At 49.2% G+C, this 26217-nt stretch overlaps 12 protein-coding genes across 17 annotated transcripts; 6 read left to right on the top strand and 6 right to left on the bottom strand.

Annotated features, from left to right (window-relative positions):
- Positions 1-158: 158 nt before the first annotated feature.
- Positions 159-1819, top strand: FOXG_05261 (carboxypeptidase D; the record flags this gene model as incomplete). Of its 5 annotated transcripts, XM_018383453.1 has the most annotated exons (7): positions 159-279; positions 337-517; positions 569-917; positions 981-998; positions 1055-1165; positions 1221-1339; positions 1391-1819. In XM_018383453.1, the coding sequence occupies 5 exons, from the start codon at positions 599-601 to the stop codon at positions 1445-1447; spliced, it is 624 nt and encodes a 207-aa protein (XP_018240384.1). In that variant the 3' UTR covers positions 1448-1819. The 5 variants fall into 5 exon arrangements, with proteins under 5 accessions (XP_018240384.1, XP_018240387.1, XP_018240383.1 ...); XM_018383456.1 differs by having other exon boundaries at positions 1055-1339; XM_018383452.1 differs by having other exon boundaries at positions 337-917.
- A 305-nt stretch (positions 1820-2124) lies between these two features.
- FOXG_05260 (methionyl-tRNA formyltransferase) lies at positions 2125-3443 on the top strand (the record flags this gene model as incomplete). The annotated part of the gene is made up of 4 exons (XM_018383451.1): positions 2125-2434; positions 2485-2555; positions 2616-2731; positions 2780-3443. The coding sequence occupies exons 1-4, from the start codon at positions 2173-2175 to the stop codon at positions 3441-3443; spliced, it is 1113 nt and encodes a 370-aa protein (XP_018240382.1). The 5' UTR covers positions 2125-2172.
- A 199-nt stretch (positions 3444-3642) lies between these two features.
- Positions 3643-5718, bottom strand: FOXG_05259 (uncharacterized protein; the record flags this gene model as incomplete). Its single annotated transcript, XM_018383450.1, has 2 exons — positions 3643-5208; positions 5344-5718. The coding sequence occupies 2 exons, from the start codon at positions 5716-5718 to the stop codon at positions 3643-3645; spliced, it is 1941 nt and encodes a 646-aa protein (XP_018240381.1).
- Positions 5719-6064: 346 nt separating this feature from the next.
- FOXG_19016 (uncharacterized protein) lies at positions 6065-7695 on the top strand. Its single transcript, XM_018399181.1, has 2 exons — positions 6065-6291; positions 6352-7695. The coding sequence occupies exons 1-2, from the start codon at positions 6088-6090 to the stop codon at positions 6910-6912; spliced, it is 765 nt and encodes a 254-aa protein (XP_018240380.1). The 5' UTR covers positions 6065-6087; the 3' UTR covers positions 6913-7695.
- A 113-nt stretch (positions 7696-7808) lies between these two features.
- On the top strand, positions 7809-8588 carry FOXG_05258 (uncharacterized protein; the record flags this gene model as incomplete). Its single annotated transcript, XM_018383449.1, has 2 exons — positions 7809-8008; positions 8066-8588. 2 exons carry the CDS (start codon positions 7809-7811, stop codon positions 8523-8525), a joined length of 660 nt encoding a protein of 219 aa, XP_018240379.1. The 3' UTR covers positions 8526-8588.
- A 23-nt stretch (positions 8589-8611) lies between these two features.
- FOXG_05257 (uncharacterized protein) lies at positions 8612-9891 on the bottom strand. The gene is made up of 3 exons (XM_018383448.1): positions 9455-9891; positions 9190-9367; positions 8612-9134 (listed from the first exon to the last, which is right to left on the bottom strand). The coding sequence occupies exons 1-3, from the start codon at positions 9663-9665 to the stop codon at positions 8795-8797; spliced, it is 729 nt and encodes a 242-aa protein (XP_018240378.1). The 5' UTR covers positions 9666-9891; the 3' UTR covers positions 8612-8794.
- Positions 9892-10426: 535 nt separating this feature from the next.
- FOXG_05256 (uncharacterized protein) lies at positions 10427-11896 on the bottom strand (the record flags this gene model as incomplete). The annotated part of the gene is made up of 1 exon (XM_018383447.1): positions 10427-11896. The coding sequence occupies one exon, from the start codon at positions 11894-11896 to the stop codon at positions 10427-10429; it is 1470 nt and encodes a 489-aa protein (XP_018240377.1).
- Positions 11897-12647: 751 nt separating this feature from the next.
- On the bottom strand, positions 12648-13407 carry FOXG_05255 (uncharacterized protein; the record flags this gene model as incomplete). The annotated part of the gene is made up of 3 exons (XM_018383446.1): positions 12648-12695; positions 12812-13170; positions 13254-13407. The coding sequence occupies 3 exons, from the start codon at positions 13405-13407 to the stop codon at positions 12648-12650; spliced, it is 561 nt and encodes a 186-aa protein (XP_018240376.1).
- A 2255-nt stretch (positions 13408-15662) lies between these two features.
- Positions 15663-17557, top strand: FOXG_05254 (uncharacterized protein; the record flags this gene model as incomplete). The annotated part of the gene is made up of 2 exons (XM_018383445.1): positions 15663-16426; positions 16477-17557. 2 exons carry the CDS (start codon positions 15663-15665, stop codon positions 17555-17557), a joined length of 1845 nt encoding a protein of 614 aa, XP_018240375.1.
- Positions 17558-19990: 2433 nt separating this feature from the next.
- Positions 19991-21970, top strand: FOXG_05253 (uncharacterized protein; the record flags this gene model as incomplete). Its single annotated transcript, XM_018383444.1, has 1 exon — positions 19991-21970. The coding sequence occupies one exon, from the start codon at positions 19991-19993 to the stop codon at positions 21968-21970; it is 1980 nt and encodes a 659-aa protein (XP_018240374.1).
- Positions 21971-22158: 188 nt separating this feature from the next.
- Positions 22159-22916, bottom strand: FOXG_05252 (uncharacterized protein; the record flags this gene model as incomplete). The annotated part of the gene is made up of 3 exons (XM_018383443.1): positions 22159-22768; positions 22828-22848; positions 22897-22916. The coding sequence occupies 3 exons, from the start codon at positions 22914-22916 to the stop codon at positions 22159-22161; spliced, it is 651 nt and encodes a 216-aa protein (XP_018240373.1).
- Positions 22917-23102: 186 nt separating this feature from the next.
- On the bottom strand, positions 23103-25316 carry FOXG_05251 (uncharacterized protein). Of its 2 annotated transcripts, XM_018383442.1 has the most exons (3): positions 25103-25316; positions 24891-25050; positions 23103-24825 (listed from the first exon to the last, which is right to left on the bottom strand). In XM_018383442.1, exon 3 carries the CDS (start codon positions 24465-24467, stop codon positions 23199-23201), a length of 1269 nt encoding a protein of 422 aa, XP_018240372.1. In that variant the 5' UTR covers positions 24468-24825; positions 24891-25050; positions 25103-25316; the 3' UTR covers positions 23103-23198. The 2 variants fall into 2 exon arrangements, with proteins under 2 accessions (XP_018240372.1, XP_018240371.1); XM_018383441.1 differs by having other exon boundaries at positions 23103-24783; positions 24891-25316.
- Positions 25317-26217: the final 901 nt, after the last annotated feature.

The following is a 26217-nucleotide window of genomic DNA, read 5'->3' as shown; positions in this document are numbered from 1 at the left end:
GGCGGGCGTGTTCATGTTTGTCTTTTTAGTATCGTGACGCTGTTGACTTTGCTCCTACTGGTAGTCAATAAGAAACAACTTCGTGAAGGTCGGACCCAAATAGCACCAACAAAGTGGCAAGGGCACTAGTAAACGGTATTCATTATCAATGTATCAACTGCATGACCTCCAATGATCAATCACCACTGGCTTGCTCTGCTGTTTTTATTTTCCGACATTCTTTTACGTTTATGATCAAGTTCAAATCAATAAGAAGTATTGATATTCAATATTGGAAAGGCGAGAGGAATGAAATAAAAACCTTGGTGCATCTACTGACGATCACTATTGCTTCAGGCTACCTATGAACTAACTTCCAAGCTAGACAGTTCAATAAGGTAGGTATGGAGTTTCAAAACCCTCTCTAACTAAACCAATCAGAGTCTCCACCACATTCACTTTTGTAAAGTCTCATATTCAAGGTGCAACTGAATTTCTATCAATATCAGAAGACATCAATCAATAGCCCAGTCCTTCAGTATTTACCACCATTACTTGCCTAGTGTACGCGCCACTGACCTTTACTCAGCGTTGCCCCTCGCCAGAGAACAAAGAAGAAATGGCAGCCTCTGGGAAGACTTTTATTGTCGAGCATCTCGACCCAGAGCTAGGCCCTTGGTCCGAACTCGAATATCTGGCCATTGCACGCGAGACACAAGCGACTCATGGTTCTTTCATCCTCTCCAGTTTGCCTTCTACGTTCCAGGTTCCAACAGACCTGGCCAGTAACCCCGCCTTCACTGCTGAGCAGCGTGGTGTTGAGGAGCTCTACGCCGCCAACAAGTCGCGAGTTTGCCTGCTAGATCCATCAGCCGCCTTGGATCTCTCTCCTGAGGATGGTGAGAACTTTGATGCCTTCTTGTTTGGAGGTATCCTTGGTACGTAAAAAGCATGAGGAACGGCCGACGTACTGTTACTGACGTTTCATGTTTGTGTGATAGGCGATGATCCTCCTCGAGGTTTGTGACTCTCACAAAATATTTTTTTTGAAATACATTTTAACCGGAGATCTTAGACCGTACTTCGGAGCTTCGAAAGAAGGGCTTTGAAGGTCGCAGACTTGGCCCCAAGCAGATGACAACAGATACGGCCGTCCGGGTTACTCGTATTGTTGTTCAAGACAAGGGTTCGTCATCCGCCTATTAGGCCCCTGCAGCTCGGAAGCTCATGATAACCACCAGTGCCACTTGATCAGGTGCCCTACCTGGACTTCCCTGAGCTCAAATTCAACGAACACGAGAGTACCGAGATGCCCTTCCGATATGTACAGGGTGAAGACGGCAAGCCTATCATGCCCAAGGTTTGTGAACCCGTTCAGCCATGCTCACCAGAACCTAACAGTCTACTCTAGGGCATGGTCGAGTTGATCCAAAAAGACGCCGATAAGGCCGTGGATGACCTCTTCTAAACAAATCAAAATAAACCATGTTATCCACTGTCTGAATCCAGTTGCTGGGTACAAGACGGACTATTCTTTGCCATCGCCAGGGGCTACCTAAACATCGCTTCAATAAGTGTGATTCTTCATAACAACGCAGTTGGACTGTCAACTAAAGTCTTATGTAATGAATTGTTAGCCAGATAACTATGTTTACATGCGGGTAAAGATAGCAATAGAAACTCAATTTCTAGTCTATGAACCACGTACATTACTTTTGGACAGTCTTGAGCTTTGGTTCGCAGTTCACAATCACCTAATAATCCCAGGTTCTTCTAGCTCCTACCTACTACCTACCTATTTAGTTCTCAAATACATAATAGCCCATCGGTTCTTTACTCGCTTCCAAAAGTGCCTATATGCAGCAAACGTCTTTATATGAGTGATGTCTTTACCCATAGCAGCCTATTTGGCAAAATGAACAAATGAAGAACAATTAAAGCACAAAACAATTTGGTAGAACTGCCAGGTTTTATGACAAGGGTTGGTGTATGGCGTAGAGTTCCTTCTGAACCGTTCTCAGGCTCTGCTCGGTTCAAGCGAGTGAGATAGATCTTCCTGGCCAAAAATTCAATGCAAATAAGCGGAGATGCAACAAACGCGATTGTTTTATAGTCACTTCAGGCTGCCAACCTATATTGATGCGCCGACAAGTTACGAAGAAATTTAAAGTGGTTCAATACTAAACTGAGAGCATGATTCTATTCAGCGTTGCCAAATCCAGATCATTGCTCGATGTGCAAATTCCTCCATGGCGAAGGCTCTTCTCGCAAAGTGTGCCTCGAAACTCGTCAGACCCATTGCGCATTCTTTTCTGCGGATCCGACGAGTTCAGCTGCGCATCTCTGAAAGCTCTTCATGAAGAGCATCGCCACAATAAGAAGCTTGTAGAGTCGTTGGATGTTATGGTTTTGCCGCCAAGACGCATGGGAAGAGGTTTCAAAACACTGAGAGAAGGTACGTCAAATCTATGAGAAAACCACGACGTTTAACTTATATCGGTTTAGTACCTTGTAAGTTGCTGGCAGAAAATTTGAGATTGAATATTCACCAGCGCAAAACCTTCACAGGATGGGATGTAAGTTTGCGTGCTTCCTCGCTGAGCACTTCCTGGGAACTCAGTGACTAAATGCAGTAGCTCCCTGAAGGAACAAATCTTGTGATAGCAGTGTCCTTCGGACTATTCGTCCCGCCCAGAATCTTAACTTCGGCCAAATACGGCGGACTCAACGTGCATCCTTCTCTGCTCCCTGAGTAAGTCTCATGCCGCATACTTCCGCCAGAATCCTAAACAAAAAGTAGTCTTCGTGGGCCTGCTCCCATCCACCATGCGATTCTCAAAGGTTATGACTACACGGGAATCTCATTACAAACACTAGACCACAGAATCTTCGATCATGGAACTATACTGTCTCAAACCTCCCGTCCCGGAATATCGATACCTCCAGGCTGCACCGTCCAAGAACTGACAAGCCTCCTGGCACCAATTGGAGCGCAAATGTTAATTCAAGGTCTACGAGATGGAGTCTATGTGCCGCCTCGCCAGAATACAGGATGGAGAGCAGAAGAGCTGAGCGACGAGCAGCTCGTCCACGCGCCCAAGGTCACAAAGGCTGATGGACATATAAAATGGACTAAGTGGACAGGGGATGACATTGTGCGAAGGGTACGAGTTCTTGGGTCTGTATGGACTCATGCTGTCAACAAGAAGGGAGATAAAAAGCGTTTAATTTTCCAAGATGCTGAGACCATATCCTCAAAGGATATCGGGAATCATGGAGCAAAAGTCCGCCTCCTTGAGGACACTGGGGTTGTCTTGGAGACTCGGGTTTGGGATCAAGGCGATGGCAGCTGTGCTATACGCACTCTGGACGACAGCGTAATTCGTGTGAAGAAGATTAAGGAGGAAGGGAAGCCGCAGCGTGATGCAATGGCGGGACTGAGGGGTTACCTCGCTGATGACTAAATCTAGGCCTAGGCTTTGAGATCTATTATGTTTATCAACATTGAAGTCGGGCTTTTTGTCGTGTCATGAGGAAAGGTATGGTTCGTGCGATGGTAGCATAAGTCGTTCAGTTTTCTCCGCCTATCCACTTCGTATGACACTTAGAGGGTATCGTTCAACTCCTAGTTCCTTTCCAACCTCCATGTCAAGTCTCAACGACTCATGCAAGTCTTGTCCGAATCCATTCTGCCCATTTGCAGAGATCCTCCATATATTCTAGCAGCTTGCCCAAATCTGCCCGCGTAAGTTCTTTGCCTTTCATTCTACTATCGTCGCCACGAGGAATGACATTCTCCTCGACGACTTCCACAATTCCATCCTCGAGTACCTTTAAGGTAATATTGGCAGTGGAATTTCGGAATGGGAAGACAACTTGAAGGTGTGGAATCGGATGAACCCACAGGGTAACGTCAAGCTTGACCTCCGGCACAGCAGAGGGATGCTCGTCCGTCACAGAAGTTGATTTCATAAAATCCGCCAACTCATCTCTGGTAGTTAGATTGGATTTCGGCACCGGCGCTGCGGTGTTTCCTTGCTTGGGTAATCCCTCAACTTCGTTCGTCTGTGATCCAAAGCTGTTCTCTAGCAAAGTTGCGACAAAAGCATACTGTCGAAGCAGGGGGAGCATTTCGATAAGCTGCTGAGGATGAGAGAATGGAATTTCAGTCACCACTTGTGAATATATTTGCTTATAGATATACAACGTGTTCTGATGAGGCTTAATGATAGCTTTCTGATCTTTGTCGTAGATGCGGACATCACGGCTGCGAGAGATTGCCCGGAGCTCGCTAGGGTCCTGAGCACTTCCAGGGGGAATAGGGAAGAAAAGGCTGTCGAAAGTTGGGGAGTACCCAAACAATGGGTTTGCGTTAACGTTGGCGTATGAGTGCAACCGGAGCCAGTCGTTCTGGGGCAGGATGACAGGAGGGTCAAAGGTGGCAACGAACATAACCTGTGGCACCCTGGCTGTTGAGAGATCTGGCTGGAGCATCTCCATGCTAGCATCCTTGTTTTCTTCTGAGTGCGGAAGCACGACGTTATCGGGTTCCTGCCAGTCCAGATTGGGACGCTTAGGGTCCATCGAGGGCTCTGCCTTCACCACATCCTTGGAGATCCAATCCTCAGAGACTCGAACAGGCATGTGACCCATGCCTCCTGTTGAAGCACACCCAATGAGAAGAGACCAGACCGGTTCATGAGAAGAAGTGAATGAAGCCATCTTAGTGTTGGTTGGCTGTACGAGGCGAAGGGCCTTCCAGTACTGGAGTGCGAGGCCCACTCGGTCTTTTGAATGCATAACGGGGTAGCCATGTCGCGTGCACATCGCCATGGTAGACAGTTCACTGTCCGGCTTGCCACCCATTCCGGGTTCATCACGAAGCCGAGCAACATCCCATTTGTGAAGCCTTTCTAAGCTCACATAAATACCAGCCAATGCCTCATGACAGTCGAGACCAGGGATGATGCTAAGTTTATCAAGGACGGCTAGTCGCTCGAGGTTGACCGCGAACTTGTCAAGAGTTTTTGTCAATGGACTCTGGTTTGGAAGAAGTTGCAAGTCCCTCAAGAGAATCTCGCTTGCTCCGGTGACATGGTCGGTGACTGAGCGAGCAGATTCAGGGAAGGCCAGTGATATATTCTCGACAATATTATTGTGCAGGGTGATTTCCAGCTGAATGGCTGAGCCTGCTATCACAAGAGTTCTTTGTTTTCGGCCATCGGGGTGCTGTATGATCCTCCGAAAGGCAGTCAAGTCCTATTCGCTGCGCCAGGCGCTCCAGTCCTGCCTCGCTCACAAGTCCCTTCTTCTGCTACACTGAATTAGCAACACGTCTAATCACATAGGGAACAATATGATTACATCCAAGGTGGCTATGATCGTTTCCAGCCGCTTCAACTTATCATCCTCACTCGCCAGAGCACCCAAAGAGCCCAGGCCACCAACACCGACATTATCGAGACCCATATCGAGCCCACTAGGAATTCCTAGGGCGCCCATTGCGGCAGCTGTGGAAGGGCTATCGAAGTTGAGAGGAGCGTTGGAGGCGTGCGCCATCAAGGTTGATGCGGCCGGTGACTTCTTGAATTGTTGAGGGGATGATCGTGGCCCCCTGGGCGAAAAGACGACATGGGCAGGATTGGAGAAGGGAGTTGATACAGGAGGAGTCGCGGCGGCGAGTTGCGAGGGGGTCCGGCCCTGCTGTGAAGCATGCTTTGCGGCTGTTGGTGTCGCCATCGCGAAAGTGATGATGCCCTCTTGTGAGGGCGCGAATAGAGTTGTGTCTCTTATGTGAGGAGGATGTAAAATGCGGCGTGTCAACAGGCAAGTCACACTTTCAGCGATGACTCGGAGACGTGACAAGGAACCTGGGGATTAACAACACGTCGCTCTCGTTCGGGTCGAAATGTTTGGAGCTGTAGGTTGAAAGCAACAAAGATGGATCCAATAGTGAGAGCTCTGGCTGTACCTGAGTTGCAGTCCGGCCCCACCGAAGCCGAGCCGATAGTGGAGGAAAAGTCGAGCTACAAATTGAATATGAAATGTAGTGGATCATTTCCTTAACATTGAATTCTTCACTTCACCAACTCCGAGGACCACATCAACATGTCTGCTTCGAAAACCTACAGAGCAGCCCAATTATCCGCGAAAGCTGAGCGTCTGGCTACGACTCATCTCAAGAATGTAGAAATCGGGAAGCGCTCTATACGTCTCTACGTCTCGCCCGCGCCAGTCAATTTTGCTGAGAGGCGCTCTGTCCTGAGAGCGCTTGAACAATATGGCCCAGTAGAGTTCTTCAAACTCATGCCGGTATGGCTGATTTCGAACTGTGCGGATACTAGCTGTTTTCGCTGACTATGTTAACTGTAGGGTCAAGGTTCTGCCTTCATATCACTGATGAAAGAAAGTGAAGCTGCCGCCAAAGCCGTCTGTTCAAGCCCAGTCAACATTACTGTTCCTTCATCCTGCAAGGAGCCAAGGTCTGCTGTGAAAGTGGACGGGCTAAAACCGCGTTTTGAAAAGCAGCCTTCGCAACCTTCCAACCCAGAAGACACCAAATTTGTCATCGAAATAACGGAGTCTCCCGCATATAATCATAATGGCAGCTCAAGCTCGTTTCTCGCGAGAGTCTGGCCAGACTTTGTCACAGAAAATAGGACTCTTGCTTCAACAACTCTGCGACAGTCGCTCCCTAATAGTATCGCAGCCAAGGGCTTGAGCCATTGGGCCATTGATTTCGGCAAAGAAACAACAATGGATTCCAGAAAGATTGACAGAGTGCAAACCCGCAATTGGATTCCAACGAAGATAAAAACACCGCCTAGAGAGCCAGTGCCGCGGGCAGTGGGAGAATGGGAGCGTCGGCGTATGCAACACCGCCGGCAATCTGAGCAAGAGACGCGTACCACTTCTGAAGACCAAGACACTTGAATCTCAGCTTCATTGCCCAAGGCTTAGGCGGCACTTGCGCAACACATTTCTACGATTCTCCACCTTATTAACTCAGCCATGTTGACGGTTCGCTTCTTTCTCTGCGTAGCGCAGATCTTGACTAGTTATCGCAATATGCAGCGCACGACAGGGAGAAAAGATTACACATGCATGCACAGGCAGCTAGACAGAGAACGGGGTTCACCGAGTAGTCTAACAAGCGATTTCTCCTCGTCGTATTCATGTCTAGTATTCACCCACCTGCTTTTCAGAACCACATTACAGTTCACGCCAAGAATACGTGTGACGCTAATTGGGAAAAGAAACAAGCAAAGCTTCCAAACAAGGATCTTGATATGATCTGACCCGGGTGGGTTAGTCTGGTCTGAAATGCAGGGTCAGAGGGCCAAGATTGATCTAATTGACACAAAAGAGACCCGAATCAAGAAATTCGGGGCGGCCCACACCCCGGTAGATGAGCCACGATTCGGCCAAAGCCACCAACTCTACGTCACTACGTAGTAGAGACGGCTTCTTGCGACGAGGATGCTATACCACGATATAGCCTGTCTTGGCTTTGATCATGGCGGATTTCGGCACACTCGAGACCTGGAACAGGGCTTGGTGATGACGTCTCACGTAACGACTCTGCACAATGTTGGTTCCTGGCATTGGCTCCACGAATCCATGACACGGGAACCCTCATACGACCTGAATGACTATATATCTTGGCCTGCTTCTCTCGGTTTCTTGCCTTTTATTTTCGTATTGTTTTACATCACTTCTAATCGGCAAGCGGATTCGTTTCCTTTTAATAACTGCATAATTTCCTACAATACTTGAGTAGAAGACGCTCAACACTACCACTACTTCCAAACCACACCATAGCCATCAAAATGGGTCTGGGACGATTCATCCACCATATCGGTGCCTTTTTTCTCTTGGCAGCAACAGTCATGCTCATTGTCGTGAGCATTACAGCTCCTGTTGTCAATGACATAGCCCTCCTCAAGGTCAACTTGAACGGCAACTCTCGAGGAGGAAATGGGGTAAATTTTGGAACTTTTGGGTATTGTGTCACAAGAAGCAGCGGGAGGTAAGTTCATAACACTTGAACACGCCGTGTCTGATTTCGTCGTCTAATAACCCACAGCGATAGTTGTACAAGCGCTCGCATTGGCTACGACCCTTCCAATGCTGTCGCCGGCACCAACTTCTCCAATGCTGGCTCAGACACTGCAAAGGCCCTAACCTATGTCATGGTCCTGCATCCTATTGGTGCTGGGCTTTGCTTCATTGCCTTCCTTCTGGCTCTCGGTGCCGGCATCTTTGGCTCCCTCATGTCTACGCTTGTTTCACTCCTGGCCTTCTTCGTTACTATCATTGCCCTGGCTTGTGACTTCGCTGGATTTTCCATTGTCAGACGACGTATCAACCGAGACACCTCTGCCAGTGCTCGCTGGTCTGTCGGTATCTGGCTCGTCCTCGCCGCAGCTATTCTCTGTCTTATTGGCACTATCGCCGTCTTCGTCACCTGCTGTTCTGGCCGCCGCCGCCGCAACCGCGAGAACAAGAAGATGGCAGCCTACAACTCTTCTCCCACCCGCTACTAATTAATCAATTTACGTTTCGATAGTGTTTGTCGTGATCAATCACTTACCGCCAATCAGAAGAAGGGGTGTAATAACGAGATTTGGAATATACCAATGCCCAGACATGGGTTTCCAAATACGAGATCATGAAGTGTGAAGATCAATGGAGACGATACCAGCCTAGGATATGTCACGACGATGTTTTTTTATTGCCTTTGTACTTATTTAACCCTAATATATATATAACCATATACCATCCTGATTGTCCTCCAGTCGAGACAGTGCTACCACTAATCAAGAAGACGGGAAACATTGACGCCATCCCACAACGGCAGAACAAATGTCTCAAGTCGTGGGCTCTGCAGTGCCAGATCATTGAACTGTCTCACAGCTAAAACGTTCTTCAATTGATCGCCTTTGAGCTCGTCGTCACCCAGCGCTTTGTCGTCTGCAACCAACCCTCGGCGCAGCACATTATCTGAGACGATGAGAGCACCTGGCCGAAGGATTCTGCTCGAGTTACCAGGCTTCGACAACTCGAGCAGTTGCTTCAAGTATCCGGGATAGCCAGTCTTATCTGCATCGATGAAAACAAGATCATAGGGCTCGGTGGGGTTGAGTTTTGGTAAACTATTCGACTATCAGTAATTTGGGTTGTAAAATGATACATATATGAATAACTCACGACTCGGAAGCAGGGCCGACGAGGATCTCAACATTATCGACTCCGTTTGCTGCGAAAGCCTTCTTGGATAATTCGGCGTACTCAGGCTCGAACTCCAAGCCAGTCACAAGTCCACTCGGTCCTACAGCGTCAGCCCAGACGAGGGCAGAGAAGCCAACATAGACACCGATTTCTAGAACTATTGAATGGTGATCAGTATTGGTTCTCCTGGCTGATGAGAAAAGCCTCAAGGAATCCAGTTCCATGTTAAGGTATCTTGACCTACCCCTTGTAGCACGAATAGATTTTGCAAGAAAGGTATTATATTGAGACTGAAAAATAGAGCTCATATAATAAGAATCCTCTCTGTTGGCAGAGATATCCGCATGGTAATCACTAATGTGCTTAGGTAACGGCGTCGAGTGTTGCTCTGCGTAGTCAGTAACTTTTTGGCCCAGCTGGGGTGAAGTATAAAGAGGAGTGCTGTTGTCTTTCATCTTGGCTTGATTGCGAGTAGAATGTTTTATGATGGCCTCGGATGTCAGAGGAAATAAAAGAAACCTGAAGGCGTTGTTTTATACATTGATCTTCGGTACTGTAGCTCGGAGATAAAAATGACCACGAAGGAGGGGGTTCTGCCAGATGTACAGAGCGCAGCAAGACCGGTTCAAACTACAGCCAGCCGGGAAATGAAGGCCGAGATAACAGGAGCACGACTTCATGGTTTAACAGCTTTTATATTATCTGGCTCATGATATTTAAATGTCATGTCTCCAATAAAGACTATATTTCAGATTCTATAATCCCTACGATCTATGAGATGGTCGAAATCGTGCCTTTCCTTAACGGGAATATGCCATAGTGGTAGAGGTCGCCGCCTCCAGGGCTTCCAGGAGATCCTCCCCCGCACTAGGTGGTAGTGGAGGTTGGTACATTGACGTCAGCTTGGAATGACAAAGCATCAGGTCGGCGGTATGTCTCTCGATCCGATCCTTACTCCGACTAAATTCCCGCTGGTAAACGAGCAGTCGGTGGGTGTTATTCTTATCATGATGTGAGAGAAGTGAAACAAAAGGAGGGGACGATCAATTGAAAGCTACTAGTCATCTATGAATTTAAAGATAATCTCAAAGGCCTTATTCCAAAGATCTTGCGGACATAACACCAATTTTTGATAAACACCATCTTCCCGCTTCCAACGTATCCGTTTCAGTGGTGCTTCGTTCAGCGCACTTTCATACAAGACTAAACTTGAAGCTCACAGAAGCATCATGCTGGCAATACCTGCAAAGACGGCGATGCCAACAGAGACGCGGTTGTAGGTGGCTCCGGATTTGGGGACTGTTATGGGAATTGAGGGAGCATTGCCGTGCTTGCCTTCTTCGGGCTTGGCTCCTTCGGGTTGAGCAGGGGCTGGAGCCGGCTGAACCTCTCCAGGCTTCTGCTCAGGCTGTTGGGGAGCTGAAGCTGGAATAGGGGCAGGCTGAATCTCAGGCTTCTGCTCGGGGTAATGAGGAGCTGGGACGGGAGCGGGGACAAGTTTCACTTCATGGTGAGGAGCAGGAGCAGGAGCGGGAGCAGGAGCCTGATGATGGGGATGGCAGCCCTTGGGCTTGGAACAGATGTTCTCCTTCTTAGGCTCGTCGACCTTATGGTGCTGATGCTTGATCTTGTCACAGATGCTGGGCTGGCCATGATGATGGACCTTGTCACAGATGTCCTCCTTCTTGGGCTTCCCCTTGGGGTACTCATGCTTGGGCTCCTCCTTGGGGTACTCATGCTTGGGCTCCTCCTTGGGGTACTCATGCTTGGGTTTCTCATCGGGGTACTTCTTTTTCTCCTCTTTCTTCTCTTCAAGCTTCTTCTCCTCCTCAGGCTTCTTCTTGGGCTCCTCGATGACAATGACCTTGGGGCCCTCTTTATGAGGTTGTTCAATCTGAGGAGCTTCAGGCCGAGTAGCTTCAGGGGCCTTGGTCTCCTTAGGAACAATGACAGTCTTGTCTCCATGCGTGTATGTCTTTGCGTAAGGATCCTTCTCCTTTTTATCCTCCTCCTCCTCTTTGGCCTTGGTTTCTTCAGGAGCATGCTTGGTGGTTTTCGCTGCCTGTTCAGCAACCTCCTCACCAGTGGCTCCATGGGCCTTGCAGTGCCAGCAGCCAGGCTGTGCCCAGTTGCCATTACATTCTTTGCAAGGCTTACGAGCACACTTGTCACCGACACATCCAGGACTGAGAGTGGGTGCGTGGGTGGTGTAAGAGGTGTGGAAGTGAACCTTTGGTTTATGGATATAGTCGAATTTCTCTCCGTCAAGTGTGTAGGGACCCTTTTGGAGGTGCCCTGAGTGATGGCGATGATATCCAGTAGTTCTGGTGACAGGATTGTAGGTAGGATCAGGGGAGTATGACGAGTGGGTGTGGCGGTGATGGCGGCTCCCTCTAGCCTGGGCAGCCTTGAGCTCAAGCTCGTCCTCTTTCTTCTGCAGCTTCTCCTCCAGCTTTTTGGCCTCTTCCTCAGCTTTCTCCTCCTCCTTCTTTAATTTCCCAACCTCAACTTGACCCTTGTTGCCAGCACGGTGACCCTCGTTCACCTCCACCTTAAAAACAGGGTCGGCAGCGTTCTTGTGCTCGTGCTTGGCAACATCAGCCTTGGACTCGCTCTGCCAGTCGAAACGATTGGCCTGAGCGAGGCCGTTGACGAGGGCCATGAAGGCAAAAGCGTTGTATCTCATGCTTGATGTTGATGTGGTGCAATGTTTTGAAACAAAAGGTCGACGAAAAGGGGAGCGGAGAACTTCCCTTGGAGTATGCTTTGATAACTAAGGAAGCTGAAGAACTCCCAGGAAGATGAAAGCAGCCGGGACCAGGTCCTTGATTTATACTTGGTACGCTGTCAATGATCTTTGCAAAGAGGGGAACTTGTGCTCATTTACTTGACTGCAAATATGACTCCGAGATACGACAGGAGAAGCCAATTGCCTGGGTAACGGAACGCCATCTCGCCATGGAATCATCTCTGGGCTTGCCTCCTCGTATGATCAAGACTCCATGAGGCGGTAAGCACTCGTTTATGCTTGAGGACAGTCCAATGACTTCATATTTATGAGCGTTCCCCGTCAACACGGAGGAGCCGATCGACATCCTGCCAGTGTAAGAGGCGGGTCAACCGAAGGGTAATAGATGAGGAGCGAACATCGAGTGGAACAAGGGATGGAAAACTGTTGAGAAATATGCCGATGTCCAAATCCAATTGCTGTTTTGAAGCTACCGCTGAACGACCGAACACTCTGCTCACCAGCCGCGTTATAAATACTGCTCGCTATCAAGTTGCACAACCTCGACCTCTTCTTATTTTTCGCAATCCCCCAATTCTCTTTCTCGCCAAAGATAATCTTACCCTAACGCCCCTGATACTAATACAGCAAATCGGTCCCACGGTAGTTATTTTGCTTCTGCTTCTGTTTCTGCTCCCTATTCGGTCTCCTATTCCTCCGGTGGACCTGAGAAAAGCCCAAATCGCATTCGGTGGCTCTGGGCTTGTGTTAGCATATGACGCCCATGAGAAAGTATGTTGTGTAAACAAAACCAAGGGTACATGTCATAGGTGCAGAGACGCAAACAAATAGAGGGATGGCACGGCAACATACAAAGGGTAGCTTGGGGATGACGACTCCCAGGACAGCCAATAAGTTGATAGTAAAGTATGTCAAGTCGTAATGCGTATAGTGGGTGCTGACGAGGAATAGTGCAATCGGAACACCAAGAAGAAACTTCTTGGTGGGCGTGTACTGCGCGCCATTGTCAATTTGCTCCCACATATTGAGGTTGTCAAAAGCGCCACTGTTGAAATCGAAGGGAACGCCACGAACATGGTGGAACATGATGTAGGAGCCAAACATGTATGACATGTTGACAAGCGTCCATGAAGTCTCCTGCGAGACACCAGGGATGGCGTCAAATATGATTTTGGCGCACACGATCAGGACGAAATGAATGGTCCAGGCACCTAAGGGGCACTACACGTTAGCATGTGGCTCTCGGGAATTATTGTGCAAGGTACAGATGCGCGGCAAAAGGGGCCAGGCATACCTTTAGCATTTGTCCAGTTGGCGTTGAGGTTAGGCAGAGAAGCTTGGTCGCTGATCTGCTCGAGAGTCTCGGGAGGCTCATGGTAAACCTGGAGGATACTGCTAGATCTCCTCCTTCGGGCCCCAGCTCCTCCCGCTGCGTTTCGTTCGGGCATGTTGAGATAGATGCTGCCTCGGCGCGGAGGCTTGTTCGCCGCGTCGTAGGAGACGGTGCGCTGGAGTAAGATTGGGGAAGACAGCTTGGCGGTATTGACGGGTCAATTTGCAGAAAGCGTAAGTCGAGTGGGAGGAGGGGAGAATCGGCGGAGAACAACACGGGTGCAAACAACCAGAGTTTGCGTTGTCGGTAAAAGATGGATTTCACTATCGGTTTGAGTTCAAAGATAAGTAGCTGCAGAGGCTCCCCCTAATGATGTCACGGCGAAGGCGTTCGGATGCAAATGCGAGGCCAATGCAAGGGCAAAAGAGAGCAGGCGTGTATGATTGATGCTGGATAACGAGAACGGATGCAGTCGGCCAAACACGATGATAGAGCCAAGTAAGAAGATATAAAGCGCAGAATAGAATAGTTGTCAATAACAGACAGTAGAAAGTAGTTGGATCAAGGGAATGGATATGGAAGGACTGGACGAGATGAGAGGGGCCGCCGAACCGGAATATTCAATGTCCCCCGTATGATGGTGGACAAGGTAGGAGGAGCCACTCTCATGAGATGGAAAGGAGCAACAGCCTATCAGCCAGTAGGAGAAAGGGACACGCAATGCAACCAGAACGAGTAACGGGGCTACTTCGCAGGGTAGGCCGGGTTAGGCGGAACAGTGGAGCCCAATGCTGAAATTAGTGGTCGTAGTGGGTGAGCTTGCAGCAGTAGTTCACTGGAGGATGGTTAGTCCGGGGGTTTTTTTTTCTTCAGGGACCTCCAATAAAACGTTCGGACCTAGGAACCCACGGGATTTCTTCAGGGGGGACTCACGGCATCACCAACCCAACTTATTAGGGATCTTTGTCTCGTGGTGATTGTGGATGATTATAGTCGAGAAGCCAACGGTTCGATCAGAGCAAGGGTTTGCTGGTCTTACTCTTGAGGTCCGGAGAACCTAGAATATAGATGAAGCCGAAATTTGACCTGAACGAGGCTAGTCGGAGCAGGATGGGGATTTGAATGTCAATGCGACGTGCGACGATAAAGTCATCCAGAGCAGTCTAGGTGTTTTAAAAGAGCAACAGAACGTGAATAACTGGGATCAAGAGTGTTATTTCTAGATGATATAGGTTTGTACAATTACCTGACATACGAAATTTGCTGGGGCAATCACTCTTTTTCCCTCGTGGACTGTAAAAACGATGCAACAAGCCTAAGTAGGCGAGATCTGGCAAAGCTCCATGGGTATCAGATTCACCAGCGAGATTGCAGTGCGATATATAGAACATGTCTTACCCGAGATGAGGAAAAATCACACTTGATTATCTGGGGCTGGCGTGTGTAATGACATGTCAATGTTACAGAAAACGTGACGTTGGCATGGACTATATTCTGACCGACTGATGATCCTCGGCGCCATAAGAACTGCAAATATGACCACGAAGCAGAGGGCAAGACAGCTGATGGAGACTCACGATATCTCGACCGGTGTGTACGCATCGTCAGAAATCGGCTGATATCGAACGGCTCTAAGAACATCCAGGCGTTCATGGTAATTCATCTAATAAATAACCTGAGGCTAGTTGTGGCAGAGTGGTTACCCTGAAGGCCTGGATAATCCTCGGAGTTTAAAAATAGCCACGGAAATTGAGACACCTTCTTTCGCCTGTGGGCCTGCATCTCCCATAGGCTGGCTGCGGAATTTTCTCCCAACTGAGATCTAACTTAACCCAGCAGGCTTATCGATATCATCACAGCTTTCATTTCACATCTCCCTGACACAGTAAAATAACCTCTTCGCATCTTGTCTTTGCGAAACTTGAAGTCTCAGTCACGGAACCATCACAAGTTGCAGAAGCCGTGCACAGCCGATTTTATATTGTTGGCGAACTCTTTTCGGAAGTGATATTTTCACTCGCGACGCTCAGGTACGTTCATAGTTACATTCGCACCTGAAAGCCCCTAGCTTTCATCAAGCCAAATGGAGGTTGTGCATGATCGCTCATCGCGCCACCTTATGGCTAGATCTTGTCTGGATGCATTCGCGATCCATGTGACTGTCGGTGAGCAGTGTTGATTAAGTTTCTTTGACCAGGATAGTCACAAACAATTTCGAAGAAGCCAAGTGGCTTTGAGAATTTTGCTTGAGATTGAGTTTCACGTTAAGTCGGATGCGCCAAGGTCTGAAACCCACAGATTCAGATTCGATACTGCGTTCAAGCTGGCACGTCTCCCAGATTCGATAAGGACTGCCGGTTTCGCATCGGCATGGCAGATGAAGAATTTGACCCAGGTGAGGTCATTTACTTGTCCAGTGGAGACGAAGCAGCGGCAGCTGCCAAGAAAAGGCCTCTCGAGGATGATTCAACACCTGAGCCCAAGCGCCTGAGGGGCCATGCGCGTGCGGCCAAAGTCCCCAGAATCGAGGAGCAATCTGTAAAAGGATCGAAGCCCACAGAGGAGTCGACAGCCGTTGGCAAGTCCTCTGCGCAGTCAATCACATCAGGTGACTCCGCACCCGAAGATTCTGGCGAAATCCCTGACTACAAGCAAGGTAGGGCCAGCTTCAAAATACCCAACCTCGTGGATAAGAAAGGCGGCTCCTGGCTTAAACGGTTTAAGGACTGGGTCAAGGCATTCCACGCCCTCAATCCGGGAAAGTGTGATGCTATTACCTCATCATTAACTTACTCTGCTTATGGCTACTATATTGATCACCACGCCGGCTTGAAGCCCAAGAAGAGGAAGACTGCAAAGCAAGTTGCAAAGGAGCTTGAAAGCACTGGCGAACTTCAAGCTCTTATTGGAAATCTCCATTCTTTGAGCAGTTGTGGACCTAATCAGCCAACTCTTGACAGCTGGGTGACAAGGCAACCCCGACAGGAACCTGTTAACAAAGGTAAAAACTCACGCGCTTCTAGCGTAAGCGAGGGGGAAATTGACGAAAGGGACGAGGATGGCTCCGAAAGCGAAGCTGAGTACGAACCAACCTTAAACAAGACTGAGAGGATTGAAGAAGATGCCAGAGAAGAGTACGCATCAGGCATGAATATACCTGCAAATGGCAACTCAACACCCAAAGTTCAGATTCCCAGAGCTTACCACCAATTAACACTCACCGGAATGTTCCCACCGGTGATAATGCATTAGAACAACAGCGCAGATACTTCCCGTCGGCCATGGATCCTGCCCAGATGTGTCTTCTTTGTGGGCTGAATACACATCTGGCACCTAGCTGCCCATCCCTTATCTGCTCTTCATGTGGAAGTTTGGAACACTCAAAAATCTGTTGCCCTGAAAAGGAACGATGCAACAAATGCCGCCAACTTGGCCACCAAGCAGGCCAATGCACTGAGAAACTGGCTTTGACCAAGGAAGAAGGTCTTGCCTGTGTCTTTTGCAGCTCAATGGATCACCTTGAGGAACAGTGTACACAGGTGTGGCGATCGTTTTACCCGGATGTATCTACAGTCAGAAAAGTTGCGTTTATTCCTGCATCGTGCGCTGTGTGCGGTAGTGATAGGCACTTTTCTTCGGACTGCAATGCGCACCGCAATGCCGTCTCTAATCCTACATGGTCTGTGAAGAACCGCGATCAATATATTGACCCGGATTGTGGCTCAGTGCCGATCGAAGGGGAGGCGGGAGGGCAGCAAAATGTAAGGACCACGAGAGCCCCCGACCTTAAGATTCGCGGTCACGCTGCGCGAACGACCAACATTCACTACTCAGAGAGCGACGACTCGGAAGTGGAGTTTCTAGGCCACAAACGCGTTCAGAAGCCAGCGCTCGGCCAAATTCGAATGGCCAGTAACATCCAGATGCCAAACATGCAAAATGGAGGGTCGAGACGAAACAACAGACAGAATGGCGTGCCAGTCCAGCCTCCTCTCCCTCCTGGGCCGCCTCCTGGACTACCGCCCATGCGAGGTTCCTTTGGGCACCCGCCTCCACCGGGTGCTCCGTCCGGACAATTTCCATCGCTACCCAGGAAACCTCCTATCCAAGACTATAGGAACGTCCCCCCGCCATCTCGCCACGGCTCTCAGGGACCCGGAAGGTCGCATGCTAGCAACGGGCCACAAGGGTCCAAGCCTAGAGGAGGTGGACGTGGAGGTCGTGGCGGTCGTGGACGGGGCAGGGGCAGAGGGAGGGGCAGATGAATGCTTGTGGTTTGAACGAAGCACCAACACATATGCATTGGTTGGAATCGAACTAGAGATGATGGAGAGTTGTGATGCCTTCGGAGCAGGGCATCCTACGAGTTGGTTGGCGCACAAAAGCCGAGCTGGTCGCCCACAACGGGACTTGTCCAGACTTGGCGAACGGGCTTTTCGACTATGATACCCACCAGCATGTGCTTCATTAATAGCACCTGGTACTCATATTGGCCGTTTCTCTTTTAAACAAAAATGGGAAACGGCGAGACTGAAACAACTGTGAACCACGAATACCAATAGTTTTCAAGCTATGAATAAACATATGGAACGAATGAGGGCTTGGACATGCCAATAAGCTCAAATGGCAACGCGAGTTGAAAACATCTTGTATTCATCGGCTTAATCACACAGTTTCTCGTCAATGCATATATGGACAAGGGTCATGCACAGGTAAGGCCCGCTACTGGTTGTAATTTGTAGACACCACAAGTCGTTTTTTAACAAGAGGTTTTGCGCCTGACTGAATAAATCACTCCTTCTCCTAAGGACCAGGAAGTATCTAAGATAAAATCCAACTGGCTATCTTACCGAAGACCCTCCAAAGTGAAACTGCATCTTCAGATAGGTAGTCAGGGATAGCACGAGTTAAATGACGTCCTCTCAAGGAAAAGACGGTCGGTTGTCTGTGTGACAAGAGCTCGTGACAATGCAGTATCACATTCGCGAAGCATACTCACCACTCACAGTGCCCCGAGTGGAGGCAGCGATCTATTGCCACGAGTCTGGACGCGACAGGATTGTGTCGTTTACTAGTCTCGTGTTAAGATGTAGTCATCTCGAGGACCCGTTCATACAGGGCTGTGCTGAGGAATGGGTGGAGGGAGAGCAAGAAGCTTAATGGAGATGCATGTTTTAGGGTTGGGGCTTTCTCAACCTTTGCTTTCAATCTTTTTGAGAGCAAGGTTGTACTAACAAGGATGTGATGGGCTGGGATGTATGGCAACGAATGGATGACATGCTAGCAGAATGATGTGGTGTATGCATTTTATGTGTGTTGCGCATTTACGCCTCGCCTCCGAGGGAATCCTGCATGATTCGTCCTTGGATGAGTTTAGGGCAGACATGCGAGTTTCGGCGATGAATAGTTGATATCCTGTAATGACACGATTCACACTCAAATGCTAGATTGAGCGAAGTTAGACCCTGACAGTTTCCAGATTGAGATCTTGCAGTCCAGGAACCCATAGAACAGCGCAAAACTTGACTCCCATCGTCCCGTCCCGCTTTGCTTGAAAGTCAAGATACCAACCTGCCGCCGATGACTTACATCGCGATGGAAGTTGAGTGTTGTCAAAATAGCCAATCATGGCGCGACAGACATGGTTGAAACAACGCGACTACCGCGTTCTTGGACACGCGATTGATTGGTTGAATAACATATGCATGTTTCCAAGGCGTGGCAGAGTGACCATCTCCACAATCTAGAAGCGCTATCGATAAACACCCGATGCATGGGATGTACTTCTAAGATACTTGCGTTCAAAATGTGGGAGGCCTGAACTGAAGGATTAACCGAGCATTGAAGGAGTGGACCTGATGGACGTGGCGAGATTCAAAATAGGAAGCATCTGCATTGAAAGAGTTTGCAGCTGGTCTCGCGAGTGGTTGTTGATCCCGAGGCCAGCAAAGTACTCTCCAAGTACGATGCCATCGTGCCCTCGCGGCAGATCTGCAGCAACAAGGATAGCGGCAGAACAAACCACGGTGAGCCAACCAATCATGAAACGATCGCAACGCGTTGTCGGTCAGTCATACAACGTCCAGTCCAACGCGAACAAGTATGGACATCTCGATCTAGACACGACCAGGGTGATTTGAGTTCTGAGTCATCGACAGCCAGTCGTCGCTGGCAGAGGGTGACCATCTCGCGATAGGACCAATGCACGAACCTGCAGCCGGCAGAGACGCTAGAGCAAGATAATGGAGTTGGGAAAGGGGAATTTCCATTTTTCTCTTTTCCTTTGAAGCCAAAAAAGAACGAGGCTGATCTCAAGGTCCGTAGCGAGACAGATAGAGACAGATACAGATATATCTCGACCACCCGGACCCGGCGCTCATGGCCTGACCCGATCCTTTTGTCCTTTTGATTCACTAACAAATTTGCCTGGCATTATTCTATAAATTGTTGACTTATCAGACCGTTATCATTGACTACTATCCTCATCTACTTGCTCTTTTCTCTATTGACTGTTGTTGTTTGAATAACACTCATCTCAACTTACAACAAAGACTCAACCTCGTCTTGGAGTAGAATATTGATATCACACCGTTTTACACCATCAACATTGACTGCGCCGGCACTTTGAGAGCACCAGCAGTTTTCAAATATAAGCGACGGATCTACGAGGCTAAAGTCCTCCGCGACATGCGATTACAATGGCGTCCTCAACAGAACAATTATTTCTCGCCATCTTGAGAAGTGACCACATTAAGGACTCTCTTCTTCCTCACCTCTCACGCAATGATCTCTGCAACATCCGCCAATCCTCATCGGCTTGCTGCAACCTCCTTACTAAGCGTATATTCACCCGCCTACACATCTCCTTCTCAGCCTCGACATTTACCAAGTCAGCTCGAGTGGCTGCTCTCGCTCGTATCGGCCATCATATTGAGCATCTTACCTTCTACTTCCCCCATTCGGACGCTACTTTCCTTCCTCCTCTCATTCATCCAGTTTCTGGTAACGAGATATGCTTCCTATATACTCCTCACACGAGCATGGGTTCTGTTCTCTCTCGGCCCAAGTACGCCAACGCTGAGCTTGGTGACATCCTTACGCAGCAGTACCCTCCTCTCTTCCATGCTGCCACCAATGTCCCTAGCTTTATCAACGCCATGCGCAGTCTGACCAACATGCGCCATCTGACTATCAGATGTCCTGGCCAGGATCCTAGAGAGCGATATCGCCGTGACATTGTCGACTATGCTCTTATCAGCTTGCGTATCTCCCTTGAGCGTGCTCCTCTAGAGAAGCTTCACAAGCTGTCCCTTTCTCAACTGCACCCTGCGGCTTTCAACTACCTTCGTCACGTCAACGGCTTTGGAACAGTCCCATCGGCTGGAAGACGCTGGCGCCAGATCAACAAGCTCTCCATCTCGGTGGATGCTTGGGACTTTTATGGAACATCGCCAGGTCGTGACCATTTGAAGATCTTGGACGAATACGTCCGCACATTTGCCCCCAACCTAGAGAAGTTCGCATTCACATGGCTTGGTCGCAAAGGGCCTTGCCCAGTTGCTCTGGCTTCTGACCCCCTCTTCTCACCGCCCCGTGCCTCCAAGAAACTTTTCCACGAGGTTACATCTCCTATGTCTCCCTTACCTGAGACTCCTGGAAAGGGGGCTATTTACTTCCCAAAATTGCGATACCTTCAAGTTCGCAATGCTGTTATGAACGCCCCTCAGCTCAGCAACTTGATCAACTCACACCGTCCAACAGTCAAAGAATTCGACTTCGAGAGTGTCGTCCTTGCTGATAATGGTAACTGGGACGATGTCCTTGCGCCCATCGACACTGACGATTCCTGGTCTCGAAGCAACAGCATGGCCGCCCAATCAGAATACAGTCTTGTCACAAGCCCCAGCTCAGAACATCTTCCTAGCCCAAGTGCTGCTGTGACTGCCGCTAGTCGTGAGCTCTTGGACATGGACCTCGGTGGCTTCCCCTTCGGCGACATTGAAAACGAAGTCGTTGATGACCCTACTGGAGAGATCACTGCCAATGAACAGTTTTCTGCCCCTGTATATGAATCAGATGCCGGATTCAGCACAAAACTTAGAAAGAAACGCTCTCGTCGCCGCAGACGCAAGCATCGCAGCAGTGTTGAGGATGCCCCTGAAACACCGTCTCCCTCACCCAAGTCCTCCCAACACTCCCTATCACGCCGCCACAAGACCTCTCGTCCTCGACTCCAACCTTTTGTGGAGGAACAAATCCTCCGTCCCTCAACTCCTGTCCCCAACATCACCGCCCCCATCTTGATCAGTGATCCCCAGCCCGTGCTGCTGCAACCCACAACTTATGACCCAACCGCAAGGAAGAATGCCAGTCGAGACCCGGATGAAGGCATTTCTCCCGTTCAGCGCAACATAGAGCAGGAAGAGGCCCACCGTCTTCTAGCTGAAGATGCTGTCGCGAGAGTGAGCGCCTTGCAAAAGGCCAAGGCCGCTGTCCTGTCCAAGCTGAGCCGCGAGTTCTGCCATAGCAAGAAACCTCGTGTCGGTGAAGCTAACGCATGTCGCTTTCTGGCAGGCCGGGATATTGGTACGGCATTTGGCCCCAGCATGGTCATGGAGGATCGAAGAGCACTGGAGAGTCGGAGTGTATTAGTACCCCTGATGTTCAGTCGCTCATGAAGTGAACGCAGTACGAGAAACATGAATGAAATGATGACGAGCTCCTGGAAATAGTGGGAAAACTTTTGTAATAACGATACCATGCCCTTCGTTTCTTCATGTATTTACTATTAGCATTTCTTTCCACTGAAAACGAATCATATGTTATGACCGATGCCTTCGTTGCCTCTCATCATAAGCATGCTTAATTATGAACTTTCCTTACTTATTGTCTCCATGGCCTTAATATACTCCGAGACTTCTTTCAGGCCCGTGAGTGTCAAGTCTCTCCTTCGCCCTTCAATGACTACAGTCGGCACGGCATCGATGTCCATACCTGTACTTCTGATCTTTTCTTTGGTATCCCTTTCACCTCTGGATTTATCTTCCACCAAGCTCTTTGCCACTCCCTCATCTATACCAGCCTCAACACATGCCTCGACCAACATATCGTCAGCACCAGGATGTCGGCCTTCCGCAAAGTACAACCTGAACACCGCGTCCACGAGCCTGTTCGCCACTTCAGCTCCCTGGGACTCCTGAACTTGTTGGATGACCCGATGTCCAGGAAATGAGTTACCAGTTGGTCCCGTAAAGGCTATGGGAAGTTTCAGTGGCTGCGCAAGTGAGAGCATATGCTCTTCGAAGATTTTCTGGGCCTCTTGATTGTCATTATGCTTCTTGTGCAGGGCATATGCAGCTCGGTCCGGGATGGTTTCAGGACGGTTTGGGTTGGGCTGATAAGATGCGAAATGGAGCTTGAAGGAGATGGAGGATGAAGAATTTGAGGAGCGGAACTGAGCCAGAGCCTCATCGAGTCTGTAAAACGTCAAACGGTTATTAGAGTCAAGGTGAGCCAATGAAGATGGAAGATGTACCTCCTCTTTCCAAGGTATGTCCTAAGATGAATTAGCCATGATTCTCCTTCTCTTGACAAGCCATCATACCAAGGACAAATGGTGTCCATGACGAAAGTGATTTGAGACTGATACATAATGAAATGCTACAGGAGGCGAATGAATATTGTATCTCTTGTATCTGGCACTCATTGAATGACCGGGATCGCTGGTATGTAAATGCGGGGAAATTGCAATGGGCCTCCGGATCTATAACGGAACGACTAATTCGAAAGAGTCCCCACGCGTAAGGTAAGTCTCACTCATGATGTATACATCTTTTCACATCGGACACAAGGAACCATTGGAACTATAAATGGGTATCTCGGAACATGGAATGTATCTCGCTGTACTTAGTCAAACGTCATCTTCGTACCTGTATGCTTTACAACCGCGCCCGTCAGTCTCGCAACAGATATATCCTCAGCCTCCTTGAGCGGCTTCGCAACCTCCCCATGAGCATCATTACTCTCCCGCACTGCGCCATTCGTTTGATCATACTTGCGCGGCGGAGGTCGACCTCGTGGGTTGCTGTCCTTGTCGGGAAGTGCCTTACGATCCTTGCCGAACCGCTTCTTGTACCGTACTTGGTCATCCTCGGCCAACTCCACCTTGAGCTCGCGACCCAGCATTCGGTTTACCCACCACTTGCGTGTCTTGAACTGCTTCTGCTGCGACTTGTCCTTCTCCTCCTCGTCCTTGAAATCGTCCTCTGTCTCGACTGCCTCTTTAATTTTGACGAAACCTTTGACGGCCCATGCAGCAGCATTGGGGTCCTGGAACTTAACCCAACCAAAGCCCTTGCACTTCCCAGTATCCTCGAAGGTCGCAACCTTGGCCCATTCGATCTCGCCGCACTTCTCAAAGTTTCTGTATAGGTCGTCCTCAGTTGTTTTGAAGCTCATATTACCCACGAAAATCTTGCGACTGGCATTGACATCCTGCTTTTGCTCCTTGCTGGTCTTTCCCTCATTGGCGTTCTCTTCAGTGGACTCAGGCTCCTTTTTGGGCCGACCCTCAAACGATGTCGCATCCTTGATGAGAAGTTTTCGACCATTAAGGTCACTCTCGGTAAGAGAGATAGCGGAGACTTTGGGACCGATTTCTGTAAAATCGACGTAGGCAAACCCTTTGTTTGCTGGCTTGACGCTCTTATCCCGGCCAGGTTCCTTGTTGGTTGGTAGCTTGACCCGAGTGATCATCTCTTCAGTGATGACGCCTCCGGAGTTATCGACGAGCCACTTGCGCAGCTCCATAGCCGTGACATGAAATGGCAAGTTGCCGATCCAGACACTGTGCTCTGACCGAACGGCTTTCTTATCCTTGCCATCTTTATCGCCCTTTTTCTCGTCATCGCTATCCTGTTTCGAAGGCAATGACTTGCCCTTCTTGAGCGCACGCTTTGCGCGCTTGGACGGGGGCTCGGGTGCGTCTACGTCGACTTCGATTTCTTCGAGTTCGATTTTGCGCTTGGAAGAGGATGCGGCGGCTTCAGACTCTGCCATCTCGGCAGCTTCTGTCGATTCGACCTTCTCAATTTCGATAGTCTTCTCGGGGTTCTCGGTCTTTGGTTCCGACCTAGGAGTTTTGGACTTCTTCTCTTTCTTTTCCTTTGTCGCCATTGTGGTGATGATGGTTGACAGACGAGTCTAAGGATAAAGTCACTAGAAATTTTCTGCCTGTTTTATTGCGATAAGAGATAAGAAACTCGGAGATGTGGGTCTGCCGCGCCGGACCCTTGAAAACCTGATTTCCTCCGATGGTGGGCCTGTCAGGTACCGATTGAATGCGTTGTCCGTTGTCCGTTGTCCGTTGTCCGCCGCATTGAAAAAAACCAGCCCCCGGAATTAGGGAGAAGTTTACAGATTGTTGAACAAGGGGAAAAGACTTTATTGGTGAGATTTTGGTGAGCACTGACCGGGAATCAACTTCTCAGCGCTATGCCAACCCCAAGCACCTTATGGTAAGCTCATTCAACCTCTGAAAAAATGATGAGAAGGGCATACAAGGACAGTTGTTGAACTGTGCTGAAACGTGATACTGACAATGAGATAAAAAGCCATGTTACCAGTTTGACGATTTTTGGGCATTGATGCTTGTGGATGGGCGCAGTGGCATTTGGTGCCTGTGCACTATTGGGAAGTACGAAGGCAGCGATCTTCTAGGCTGATGCCATCACGGAGAATCTATAGTTTGCTAACTTGCCTGGTGATATCAGCATAGAAAGGTAAACAACTGAGGCTGGTGTCAAATATACGATTTTGCTCAAGTCGCATCTTGGCAAGCAAGACGAACAACTGGTAATCATGTTATTCACCGCCTGGACGGCACTAGTCTTCCAATATACCTAGCAACAGGGGTTTCGCTGTCTCAGAAACATCCCAAACATCCAATGGCAGAATTTATCAAGCAAAATTGTCAGTGAATCATCCATGGAACTGAGCTTACCACAGGTACGGCCCTGTATAGGAGCTATGCCAGCCGTGACTTCATCATAATTAGTATCATTTACCTGCGGCTCAACCATAAGCTATCATGATCATGCCAATCTATCGACATCGTTGATAAGTAGGTGATTGATGAGAACATTCATGCCTGCAGCTCGTTGTTCCGGGGCCTGAGAGATACAGGCCCGACATACATCGCCGAGGCCGTCACCGGCCGAAGCCTGGTGGTGGCGGCCGAATTAGGGAAAGGACCCGATCCGGCCCCGTCAGGACGGCCCGGGCTTAGTTAATCTTAACTTTGCCGTGGTGTTGATTGGTGGGTATGTCATGAAGAGACCCGGCGGATTTCTAATCCTATACCGCTTCTGACATATAAGCTGTGAAGAAAAATACTTGAATTGACGCTTAACGAAAATTTGCGAGGGTCATGACATAGAACTGTAGACCCGGCCAGCGCGGTGAAGGAAAATTAAAACCAACCAACAGCCACTTGAGCCCAAAAAGGTGCTAAATTAGTACTGGGGACCATGAAGATGCCCCTCAACCTGTCCCTGTTCACGTGTGGCTACCAGGCCTGGGCGGCTTGCGACGGGGGCCTCAGGTGTGGCCGGAGCGAATGAGATGCCTCGTGACCCCCATCGACCTAGGCCCAGGCAAAATTCACTAGTCCCAGACAACGGACCAAAAACACTGGAACCTTGGAACTCTCCCTCATTCAAAGCCTGACCAACCCCAACTTCACCAGTCCCGTCCACCTCTTCATCCTCCTCCACCTTTTAAAACCCTCTTCTACGCCATTTACCCTCCGCCACGATTCCTTTATTTCACTTGACATATCGTATCGCTCGGTATAGCAATTCGGCCAAGCAAACGCTCCCATCATACATTCACAGCGCTTAACGCTGACTCTCGACCCATTTGTATT

The sequence above is a fragment of the Fusarium oxysporum genome, chromosome 7, assembly GCF_000149955.1.
Source record: "Fusarium oxysporum f. sp. lycopersici 4287 chromosome 7, whole genome shotgun sequence".
In the NCBI taxonomy this organism is placed as follows: Eukaryota; Fungi; Ascomycota; class Sordariomycetes; order Hypocreales; family Nectriaceae; genus Fusarium; species Fusarium oxysporum.
Note: the sequence above shows the minus strand (reverse complement) of the source record. Positions and strands in the feature narration are given on the sequence as shown.